The 13060-nt window shown below is 39.3% G+C and overlaps 1 protein-coding gene across 1 annotated transcript in view; it reads left to right on the top strand.

The window, feature by feature from the left end:
* The window catches only part of LOC136254463 (D-2-hydroxyglutarate dehydrogenase, mitochondrial-like), a 39045-nt gene that overhangs the window by 1739 nt on the left and 24246 nt on the right, over positions 1-13060 (top strand). Inside the window, exon 2 of the mRNA XM_066047154.1 lies at positions 12261-12367. Coding sequence (XP_065903226.1) covers positions 12261-12367 — 107 coding nt within the window. The remainder of the gene's footprint in view (positions 1-12260; positions 12368-13060) is intronic.

The following is a 13060-nucleotide window of genomic DNA, read 5'->3' as shown; positions in this document are numbered from 1 at the left end:
TTTCTAAGGCTGAGACTTAGCTAACATGGCTAGCAGATTGTTTGAAGCGAGTATTGTAGCGAAGCAGAAGGCAGTTCATTTAATTCGTTACAAAGTGGAAGAGAATTTACAACGAAGTTATTGAGGAGAATTGCAGATAGCGACAAAACATCAATAGAAGTATTCGACGCTTTTTTAGTGAAGAGCTTGTGCTTGCACTTAGAAACACTTTCACTACGCTGAAAGGTTACAAATTAGTCACCACCAAACAAGAAAAGTTATGGCGAGAATTTCATCGCACAAGAATTCTACATTGTGGAAAACATTTTGCTAACACATTGGGTTGAATTATGTCCGACTAGCAGCTCAAACAGTCAACCTAAAAATATTTGAGAGCTTTATATGAAGACCTTTTTTCTACAGCAGAGCCAAGCAGTGTAGCAATTGTTAGTGACAAGCCACCCAAGATGACTTACAGTGATAATGAGCTCAATACACTAAGATATGTGTCTGGACATGCGCAACATGTGCAACATGTGCTGCTGGAGAAGTATGAAAAGAGAGAGTTGCACCATACTTGGCCTGCTTAAGTAACATGGCAGTGGCTGGAGAAGAGAGTAGCATCCATAACTACACAACTAAGTGGATTGAGAAAGTCAATTGAGGAGACTTATTTCCTGTAAATAACGATTCATGTTATTTGTGTTTTTTTCTTTCTGGCTCTTGAGTCCATGATTCGCCACTTTCGTATAACACCAGCAATTCACAAGAAGACACCATCAAAAGAAATTAGAACTCTGTTTCAAAAACAAACAAGTATGGTAGGGTTCGATTATGAATGTAATAACAAAATAACAATAATCCACGTGAGACAGATTGATCATCACATTCTCAAGATACTACATCTCCTCCCTCTTAGTTTAATTGTTACTAGGTGGCCATGGTCTCCTTGGCTTCAGCACTCGTGCAGATCTTGTCAGAGGTGGCTGTTCAACTATTGACTGTTCTGGTTGACTGTCTCCCACTCGAGAACTACTTGCTGGTTGATAGTCACTTGGTTGAGAAGAAACTTGTGAGATATGTGACTCCACAAGATGTGAAGCTGTCAGTCTGGTTTTCAACTGGTTTGCATGATAGCACCAAGTAAGGTTTTGTCCTTCAATTAAAACTTGGTACATCATGTTTCCAGATTTTTCTTTGATTATACCTGGAACCCATCTCTTTCCTCCCTGAAGTTTCGCACCCACACTAGGTCACCTAGCTTGTTGTAACTTAGGACGGAGGAGATCTAAAAGTCTAAAAGTGTTCATAATCGTCATCCATTCAACAGTTCTGAAGGTGTCTGATCCGTCACTGAATGAGGTGTAACTATATATCTTGCAAGGAAATTCATAACACAATCTTGAATTTCTTTTCTTGAAGTACGATTAGCTTTCTCAACACTGTTCTTAAAAGTTTCAACAAGTCTCACTACTTCCGCATTTGATCTAGGGTGGTAAGGGGCAGTGGTTGTGTATAGAATTCCATGTACACTGCAGTAATCGTTAAACTCACTGGCTGTGAACTGAAGTCCATTTTCTGAAACAATCTGCTCCGGTAACCCTTGTGCAGTAAAGATTTGCTTAAGCTTGCTAATTGGGGCTATGGTCATTTCTAACACTTCTGGCCATTTACTGAATGAGTCTATCAGAAGTAACCACATCTTGCCTTTGAATGGTCTAGTGTAGTCAATGTGTACTCACTGCTAAGGATGTAGTGGCAATTCCCACTGGTGTAAGGGTACAGGGACAGGCAGCTGTGGCACAACCTGTACAACTCTTAGCATGAATCTCAATAGCACTGTCATTGTCTGGCCACCAAACACGAAGCCTTGCCAATGATTTCATTCACAGATGTCCTGAATGGAGCAGTTGCATCACTTTGTGACAGTGTTTCTGTGGAATCACTACCCTCAGCCCCCCGTCAATTGTGTTCTCTTGTGAAAGAAAGGGAATACTTTACTGTCCACTATGCTAGAATATACTGGCCAACCGTGTAATGTATAATTAAATACCTGAGACAAAACTAGGTCTTGAGCTGTGGCCTTCCTAATTTCTTTTTTTTAGTTACTGGTAATTCAAGAACTGTTTCCACAGCTCAAACAATTTCTTCAGTGTCATCAACCCAGTTTTGGTTTTGGTCCAATGGTAATCTGGACAGAGCATCATCGGCATTGCCATGCTTAGTGAAAGGTTGGAAATGTATTTCATAATCATAAGCAGAAAGAGTTTCAGCCCATCGTTGTCTGTTGGCAGCAATCCCAGGAATTCCTTTCTGCAGGTAAAAAATAGTTAACAATGGTTTGTGGTCAGTGTACAACTTAAACTTCCTACCCAACAGATACTGCGTAAACTTCTTAACATTATACACTATTCCCAATGATTCTTTCTGGATTTGAGCATAATTTTGCTCTGCCTTGGTCAACTTACGAGAAGCATACGCTATTGGTTTCTCTGTACCATCAGGAAGGGTGTGGAGAGGACTGCACCCACTCCAACTGGGCTAGCATCACAGGCGATAAAGTTAATAGCAATTTGGGATCATAGTGAGTTAATTGATGTCAGAGCCTCTTTGATCTGGTCAACTGCATTGGTGTGTTTACAGCTCCAGTACCAGTTTTTATCCTTGTGTAACAATTCATGAAGGGGAGCACACTTGGTAGCTAGGCCAGGTAAAAATCTGTCATAATAGTTTACCATTCATAGGAATGACTTGAGCTCCTTCTGATCTTGGGGTAGTGGCATGTTCTGAATAGCTTCAATCTTGTCTGTCATTGGACAAATTCCATCCTTGTCAATAACATGCCCCAGGTAGCTGACACCTGTCTGCAGAAATGAATGCTTAGATTCATGAAGCTGAAAACCACTGTCCTTGAGATGCTGCAATGTCTTCTGCAAGGTTGTCAAGTGCTCCTTCTCGGTGTTACCTGTAACAATAAGGTCATCTAAATAACACGCAACACCACGAATACCGCTAAGAGTTTGCTCCATAACTTTCTGGAAAATAGCAGGAGCACACACAACTTGGCATTCGCTTGTAGCAATACAACCCTTGATGTGTGTTGATCACAACCAGCTGCTTGGAAGCATTGTCCGGTTCAATTTGTAAACAAGCATCAGCCAAGTCCAACTTTGAAAAGTGGACACCACCATTCAACTTTGGTAAAGTGCTTGTGGTAGCGGTAGAGGACAGTGCATCATTCCTCAGTACTGGATTCAATATGACCTTGAAGTTGCCACAAATATGCACTCTACCTCCAGACTTTTTGACTACCACTATTGGTGTGGCGTAGTCTGACTGTGTCATTTTCTCGATCGCTCCATTCTTTTCCAGCTGGTCTATATAGTTCAGCTCAAACAGCAGGTTTGATAGCAAATGGAAGTCGGTAAGGTTTACAGTAATTAGGCACTGCTTCATCACGAAGTGTGAGTCTCGCGTGCAAGTGCCTAAGCCTGGTTGAAAAATGTCTGCATGGACTTCTAATATCTGTTTAAGACTATTCAACTCAACTTGTAAGGCAGCAGTGGTGCTGAGCTGTCTGGGAGTAATTGTGATATTAAGCATCCCTGCTTAGGATGTTGACTCCCTTGTGTGAAAATTAACAAGTTGGCTGACTGACTTGAATCATCTTCACGTACCACTGTGGTTGTAAAGTAACCCAAGGGTTTGATGATTCAGAAGCTCCAAGAACTCATTCAGTCTAGGGTTTCTCAAAGTCTCTTCACATTGACAAATGTTAAGGGTGAAGCTGAGTCAAGCATCGAACGTAGGCATTTCTGCATCTCTGTGAGGTGTAAAATCTGAAACATTGGATGAATGTCAACATGGGTTTGTTCATCTGACTGAGATATGGGAACAACTGCTGACTCATCTGACTCCTGGGGTGTAACAATCACAGCTGCACATCCACAGGCTTTGGAAATGTGGTAAATTTTTCGACACTTGGCACTGTGAAGTCAACATGATATCCCCCACAACTGGCACAATTGTTACAAGTCTGTTCTTTAGAAAACTATTCTGTACAAGGCTACTGTGTTCGCTTCCTGCTCTGGATTCTTGCATTGTTGATGGGTGCCATACTTGTCTGACTTTCGCCTTCAAAACGTTTCAGGGCTTCACTCTCTGCGGCTTCAAAAGTAGTTGCTAACTGAAACAAATCATCCAGAGACTTGCCATGGTCCTGAGTTAACAATTTCCGAAGAAGGCATTCATTGTGTAGTCCCATCACAAACTTGTCACAAAGATTTTCACCCAATGCTGCTTCTGCCCATTGACATGCAGGAGCCAAATGACGGAGTTCTGTGAGGTAAGCGGCCAGCGACTGTTTGTCTTGCTGCTTGTACGAATAGAACTGGTAATGTTCTGCCAAGACGAGTTTCTTTACTGTGTGTTGAGCTTAGTTCTCATATTGTTATACGTCTCATCCTCTGGATGCTTGGGTGTACAGAGTGTACACACAGGTTGAAAGTGTCAGATCCAATTAACGTGCAAAACACAGCTTGCTTCTTGTCTGCCACATTGTTGCCTGTAGCGTAGGAACTGATCGACAACCATTGATCAAAACAACAGCTCCAAGAGTAGTTCCATTCATCACATTTGGAATTAAACTTTTCCATCTGACCCGACTCTGCCATTCTCATTGCCAATATGGTAGGGTATGATTATGAATGAATACCAATCATGTACAACAGCAATCATACAAAACTACAACTTGAACCTAGCAAATTTACACTGGCCTACATGTACAAAACTCAATAACAAAAGATCAATAATACACGTGAGCCAGATTAATCATCACATTCTTGTGGATAGTGATTAGAAGAGAATTTTTTTGCAATACTGGAGAGACTGGGAAGACAACGTTACACAGGCATTTCCAAAGATTGCACAAACAGACAAAGAGCATATACAAATTAGCAGGGAAACTCTGGAAGGACTGAGTATTACAGGCAAATGATGGCAAACATAAGCTCACTGTGTATCTTGTCATACATGTATAACATGCAGCAAAATGGTTTGTGGATATGACAAGATACCTGCTCAAGAAATTCAACAAAGATGTGAGCTTTTCCTTTTAAGTGAACGAGTATTGCAAGGCACAGTAGAGAATTACTTTGGAAAGCAGAGAGCCAGGGATGGAAGGAATGATAATCCTGCGATTAAACAGTGCTTAGTGAATGATGGAGCTCTCCGGCTCCAAAATTCCCAAGCACTAGGTGGTAATTGTTCACAGAAAAGACGTCTTTACAATGATCCAGTGGATGCAATGGACGTGGCTTTCAACAATCCAATTCCAAAAAGACCAAGACATGCTACACACTGTAAATGAGTAATATTTTAGTAGCAATCTTAATGATTATACTATTCTTGTATCATGCTCTTGGATACAGTATGCAAGAGTAATATATAGAAACTTTAAAGTTAGTGTTTTCCTTAAGCTCTTGCTCTTTTGTGTCTCTTTTTCAGCTCTTCTTATATGATTCCTACCCTAGAGACAATCCTCTGATTGTTATCCACGGAGTAATGATTTCTTTCAACAAAGCATTTAAAGTCATCAATGTCTTTTGATATGATACTCCATTTAAGTGCAGCAGGAAACTCAAGGTAGATAAACACTCCTCGAACCATCAAAGTGAGGAGATGTGTTGCAATAGGTAGATGGTCAACTGTATTGTCTTTTTGTAAATGGCATTATTGATATCACTGGGGTTAGTAAATCCAGTAATTTCACCAGTATTCTTGTCAAACACAATGTCTTCCTTGATCTTCGTTTCATCGAGAGTAAGCATTATATGTGACCGGGCCTGCGAAAACAGGGCATGTGGGCACAAACTACACCCTGTCACTCTACAGGTCATATCTCAGTACTGGAAAAGTATATTTCCATTCTGTAACTTGCATCATGATGCCAATTAAATGCTTATTAATAGCTTGAAATTGCAGTTTCATAGCATAATGGTGCAAAATGTTATGAGTGGTGAAACTTTGAAAAGTAGGCAAAAATTGTGTGCCCACATGCCCTATTTTCGCAGGCCCGGTCACATATACTGAGGAAGGTTGTCAATATCTGATTCCTTCTGAAGCATTTCCAATACTTGTGGTTGAAATCCCTAAGCTTTTCCTTGATATAATCTCTTAAGGTGCGTTCTGATGGTAGTGTGGCAAAACCCAAATAACCACATTGCATGGTATGCTGCTGATGATATCAGCCTTAAATTCAAGCACCAACTGGATGCCACCTTATTTGTCTGAAATCTCCCACCTTTGCAGCCTGCAGTTGCTGGTCCCAAAAAAATTCTTTGAACAGTTCCCTCAGAAAACTGTTGATGAATGCTGGTATGATTGTTTCTCATAATTTTCAGTACATCTCTTTGTGATGTCTCATCTACAACAATCCCTTGAACTGTTGTGACCTCCTCTTTTCTCTTTTTCAGCCTACCAACTTCTTCATGTAGTTCATCTTTAAGGTTCTTCTTTATCTTCTCTTCCTTCTGAGGCCCATTCGTGTATCTATACCGTATAGCTACAGATAACCATTGGAATTGGAAAGTATACAGCTATAGTGTATGACATATTTTGTACAGCCACAGTAATGACCATTGATGTTTTTAGCATATGAATACAGTATATAGCCTCTGGCTACTACTAGATCTTAATGATGAATGATTGGATAATGTGCGAAGGGTGATTTGATATCCCATACAATGCTTGCACTTTGTTTCAGTTGTAAGGATCTCACAGTTAGAAGTGCACGTAGTTACTGAATAATGCTGACTTGTACTGGAGGGCAGGCATGGTAGAGTTCTTGGTGGTGTCACTAATAAGTTGGGTGGCTTCTTCTGGTTTGGTAGACTTTTTGAGTGTGTCCTCTCATAATTCTTATGAATTCTCCCAATTCTTTTCATATCCTGTGTGGCATTAATTTAGCACAGTTATGATGTGCACATTATACCAAGCAGTTACACCACTAACTGGTTACAGTGGAACCTCATTTATCTGGACCCCACTTATCCGGATTCTCAGTTAACTGAGCTACAGAAATGACTGCTCTGTTAGAGTACTGACTGTTCTATTTTGAATAATACTGATATTTTTATCAATGTTCTTTATACTATATTTATACACAGTTTCAGAGATACAGACTTTTCAGACTTATGGACCACCGTGAAAACTGCTAATTAGTGAATTTTTGAAGCATGGCAATAGATGTGATAAATATAAATAGCTAGGTACACAGTATGCTGGATATAATTGTTGAAATAGAATACTTCATAACACAGAAAATTTGTGAAAACTCTACAAGCACAGGAGGGTGTGACCGTATTGTAATTTACTTACTTCAGGCCATACTACTGTAGCTGCTGTAACAACCATGTACGACACTAATTAACTAATTTTTCACATTACGAGCTGACAAATTACAAACAGTTGATAAAGAAAGCCATTAAAAAGAGCTCGCGCTAGTTACTACACATGTATCTATAGCAACTATCACTCTCTCAAGTGAAACACAATTGGTTTTTCAAACTCGTTACATCACATTGGGAGTTTGTACAGAGACGTCACATGAGTTAATCTTGTTGTAAAGTTTAGTACATCTATGGTGTAGGTGACCTCCCTTTTTCCCTACTTTATTTTCTATGATCCCTAACCGAAATTAAAATTCTGAAATTTTCCTTATACTTGTTTATATACACAGTTTACCCTGTAGCCATGGCTAAAGATAGATTTTTTCATTCTCAAGTGTTGATGAACCAGAGTGGTTGAAGGAGACCGCTTGGGAACACTTGCAGGTGGTGCTTGCATCAGGGTTTGATCCCTGGACTAGGAACAGCCTTATCTTACCAGCTTTCCTCGAGTAGTTTAGCTAGGTCAAGTCACTAACAAAGCCTGTATGACCTAGCCCGTATGATGTAAGCTACATGGTGCTCCACCTGCTGTCCCCTGTGTCTATGGTCAAGCTTGGGGTAATCAGGATTAGGCTATCTTCCCAAGGGGTTAAGGCACCCAGTAGCCCAGTAGTTACATTTATTTTTGGACTTTATGGTACCACTTTAAAAAAAATGAACTTAACAGTGTTTAGTATAAGGCTACTTGTTGCTGTGAAATATGTGTTATTAACTCAAGACCAGGAAGCTTAATCTACAGGGTATGCCAAGACTTTGTTGCAAGGTTTGTTCTCTGTTCCGTGTGATTAGTGTATGTGGGCAAGGATAATGAACATCAAAATACTCTAATAAAGCAGTCAAGTGTATCTGAGAATAAGAAAGTATTCATTAAACTTGACATCTATTAAAGTCACTAGCAATGAATAATCTGGCTTACTCTATATGCTCTTTACAATTTGATCAGTTTCTTGTGTATCCTTAAAGGTTAACTGTATGTAGAATGTTTTATCCAAAACTTAGAAAATAGCATTCATAATTAAACTTGACATCTATTAAAGTCACTAACAATGAATAATCTGGCTTAGTCTATATACACTTTGCAACTTGATCAGTTTCTTGTGTATCCTTAAAGGTTAACTGTATGTAGAATGTTCTATCCAAAACTTAGAAAATAGCATGCATAAAATCCGTGGGAGATAATGAGGTCTTTAAAATCACTAAGAGACCTCTGGAGAGGTTCTCTAAAATGGCATATATAGCAGATAGGTATCTACAGTTGAGGGAGTCATCAACACACAGCACATCTCACTGACGATCACTGAAGTGTTGAGTAGTATTGCAGATTTCACCAATGATCACTGATCTGCTATGCTTCCCTTAGAAGGCATAACGGATTAGTGAGTTTTCTTTTATAGGTAAATGATTGTGGGTTTACATTTTGTGCAAGATATGATGATGTTATACTCGACCCACAATCAATCGATCTATTTAATAGTATAAATATACCCCCACCATTTTCTAAGTCAGTTAGAGACTGCCCACTCAAATCTTTATGGCATTAAAAACCCTCAGGTTTGCCTCACTACAAATTGGAAAAACTCAAAAGGAGAATTAGGAAAAAAGCCACAAAACAAGAAGGGATTGCTGTGACAGTAATATAAACCACAAAGTCCTCAGTTATCTCTAAAGATGAATGGGACATTATGTATCAACATTTCTTGACAGAGAGTCAAAATGGGGATTTGTGGTTTACATTACCACCCCTTCTTGTTAACATCATGGCTTTTTTTCAACAATCCATATCCCCCTTCTAAAATTCCCCCTTTTTATTCTTCTAGTATATATACATGATATTATCCTACATTATAGTGTGTTTGGCCCCATTTGTAGTTAGATATTCTCATGAAGAGTCAAATTGTATTAGGCCAACCAAAGACTGACAACCAATGAGATAGTGATGTAAGCATCAACATTGGTGTGGTCTATATTATGAAGGTGTTCTTTATAACAAAGGAGTCTGAGTGAGATTGGACCAATGCACTCTACCATTCCACCATGTCACCATTCCAATTAACTATTCTATTCCAGATGTCCTCCTAGGATAGAAATGTAACATTTCTGTTCCACTTATGTTGTAGGTCCTAATTATCTAGTCATTACAGCATTGACCTGTTATTTCAGGGGTCTGAAGTCAGTGAATAATAGCAGCTGGACAGTTCTTTCCACCCTTTTTGTTCCACTTTTTGTTAGTACTATAAATTATGTACATTGTGATACATTAAAATAGCGCTAAAATACAACTCCGTCAGGGCCTGGTTGATGGGATGGGCCAGAGTGGTTGAAGGAGACCACTTAGAAACCTTAGAGGTGTTGTTGGCATCATCAGGGGCCTTATCCCCACCACTTACCTTCACGTGTAGGTTAGCTAGGCCACGTTGCCAAGGAAAACCTAAGACCAAATCCACGTATAGGCCATTTGGTGCTCAACTGGTTGTTTCCTATATCTACAAGTGCACAAAACAATTGGAATTTTCAACTAGAGTAGGGACCATAGTACATCGATAAAAAGTACTGAAACAAGCTGGAGTAGTGCACGATATTAAATCACAGTAAAACAATAAGAAGTGTTATATCCCTATTATGCTCAACACATCTTATTGTTTTACTGTGATTTAAATCGTGCACTACTCCAGTTTGTTTCAGTACTTTTTATTGATGTGCTATGGTCTCTACTTTAGTTAAAAATTCCAAATTTTTTGTGCACTTGTTTGTGACTTTTTTTGTAAAATAAAAATTATTATGACTGGTGAACCCACACATACTGCATCAAAAGAAAGAATAGCGCCGCACACCCCAGCTACCAATTATCATTTGAAAAGTGAGGTGTCCATGTCAGCTATGCTTAACTCGTTACGCAGCAGTATGAATCAATAACTGTTCGAAAAGCACCTCTGCAATCAAAGTAGCCACTATGAAAAATGCAGACGATTTCCATTACAAAAGGAAGCCATCACGTGCTACCATCAAATCAACACTTTTTGCTGTCAGCCAGGATGAATGGGACACAAAAGAGGACACCAGTAAGTCCATGAAGAACGCATTGTACGTACTGCGGTATGCCAAAAAGTGCCTCTTGGGCTGAAGCGACATCGAATAGTGAAAAAAATCAAGCCCTTAGCCTTATAGCTGTTATTGAGTTACACTTGTCTGAAGGCATCAGTCAGTCAATTAGTCACTAGAAATTCCATTATTTTAAAAAAATTCCGTAGCAATTTGTTGAAAGCATTTCGGGTTCATCTGAAAGTTTGTTTGTATGATGACCAAGTCCATGTGTAGCGTCAAGGGAGGGACACTGGGATGGACCATCTTCTCCAGATGTAATGGCACCCAGTTTGTAACCTTTTTAGTGCCGCTTTTATAAAAAAGTATTTGATGTAGTGGTGCACAGCACAACATACTGTGTATCTATACAAACAAGTATAGGGAAAATTAGAAATTTCAAGTTCGATTAGGGATCATGGGGAAGAAACACCTACACCTGCAGATGTCCTAGCAAACATTTAATCCCTAATTCACTCATGGTTATAGAATACTTTTTTCCATGATCCTAATTGAACTTATTTTTCCTTATACTTGTTTGTTTATGTTTTAAAACATTATTATGACTGGTGAGCCTGTGCATACCACATGAAAGAAAAACAGAGTTAATGTTTTCGTCTGAATGCAACAACGTGTGCCCCAGCTATCAATTACTGACTGAAAAGTGAAGTGGTCATTACGCTTCGATTTCAACTATGTTCAGCCCATTAACGTTACACAGTATTACAAATGAAGAGCAGTATGATCTATCAGAAGCTCAGTCACCACAGAAAATACAGACGATTTCCGTTTACAAATGTACTAGTAGGGAAGCCATGCATCACGCTATAGTATGTTCACGTTGAGCTGAATCCTGAAAAATGGCTAAAAATTAAAAGTGGATTTTTTCTCAACAGAGTTAACATTTCAGCCAACTAGATGATTATTGGTAACAGCAAAGGTGTCAACAACAGACACGTATGGTTTTGCTCCATTACAAGTTTGGGAAAGGGCTGACATTGTACTTATATGGCTTCCCCATAGGAAATGTATTGTCAGAATTTTGATTGACTGGAAATATTATGTCTAACATTTGAACAACAAGATTTTGAAATATTTTTAGTGGGTCAAGTAGTACTACAAATGAGCCAAATTTCAAGGTCGTGTGTAATTGCATCCATGAGTTATTAAATGTTTTTGAAGGTTCAGCTCAACGTCAACATACTATAACATGAATCCAATTGACACCTTGGCAAAAAGAAGTGGGACGCAAAGGAGGACAAAGGTAAGTCCATGATGCATGTATTGTGCATACTGTGGTATGCCAAATAGCACATTTTAGGATAAAGTGATGTTGAACAGTGAAAAACTCGAGCCCATAGCCTTAGCCGTTATCAAGTTACACTTGCCTGAAAGCATTAGGCAGGCAGGCAGTTAGTCAGTAGAAAATTCCATGAATAATTTTTCTTTTAAAATTTTGTAACAGTCTATTGGAGGCATTTAGGGTCTTACTAAAGGTACTTTTGTGCTTGGTTATACCTAACCAATACTGCCAAGGTACCAGGATGGTATTGTGAAGCTGATTTTGGGATGATTTGTTTGACCAGAAAGACCCAAACCTCCATGATTTTAATATGGCTATGTGCGTTATAGTGTGGTCTTGTTAAAGAGGTGATCATTCAGTGAGGTTTTAATGTACTGTTTTAAATTGCTCATTTGATGGTGTGTTTCATCGTTGTATAGTTATCATTTAGTTATGCTTGGTGTCCTGTATAGGTCACTGCTGATGACGTAACAGTGTTCCGTGACATAGTTGGGTCTAACATACTGACTGAACCAGATGATGTTGAGCCTTACAATGTGGATTGGATGAGAAATCTTCGGTACGTATAGGAGATATGTGCATTCCTTATCATATCAGTAATTTAAGGTGATAAGATTACTGTGCAAATTAACGCTTCCACAAAATCGTAATACTGGGTTAAAATTAATGCAGGTAGATAGTTTTATCCTTGTAAATATGACCTCTAACCATGTATGGAGCCAGAACTTTTGTAAGTATTTTTCCGGCTGTGGGCGTGCGCCTGGTTTACTGAAATTGTTTTCATAAAAGTGTGTGTGCGTGTGTGTGTGTGTGTGTGTGTGTGTGTACCTACCTACCTACCTACCTACCTATTTATGTTTGTCCGTAGTCCCGCATTCCAGACAATGTGTATGGGGGTGGAAAATAACCGCCCCCACACAAACCGTCTGGCACGCAAGACTAGTTTGTCCATACACATCCACCTGAGAAAAATTGTTTAATGGTAAAAAACAGCCAGGATGTAAGAATTGAAGGCTAAATTAAGTTTGTATTAAACTATAAACTTTGCTCTGCGGTGGTTTCTTCTCGGCAGTCTGAAATACGGGTATGGCGAGTCTTCGTGAACGGTCTTCTCTTTCGGTTTTATAGACGTTTAACGGCTTCAAAACAACATTGAAGGCCTCCTAGGCTACCAGAGATAGCGTATACTTCGAGTTGAATGGGGGGCATTACCTGTACTTACACAAACTAAAGTGAAGGGAAGCCTCAAGGG

The sequence above is a fragment of the Dysidea avara genome, chromosome 4 (genome assembly GCF_963678975.1).
Source record: "Dysidea avara chromosome 4, odDysAvar1.4, whole genome shotgun sequence".
Taxonomy (NCBI): domain Eukaryota; kingdom Metazoa; phylum Porifera; class Demospongiae; order Dictyoceratida; family Dysideidae; genus Dysidea; species Dysidea avara.
The sequence above is the reverse complement of the archived record's forward strand: the minus strand, read 5'-3'. Positions and strand labels throughout refer to the sequence as shown.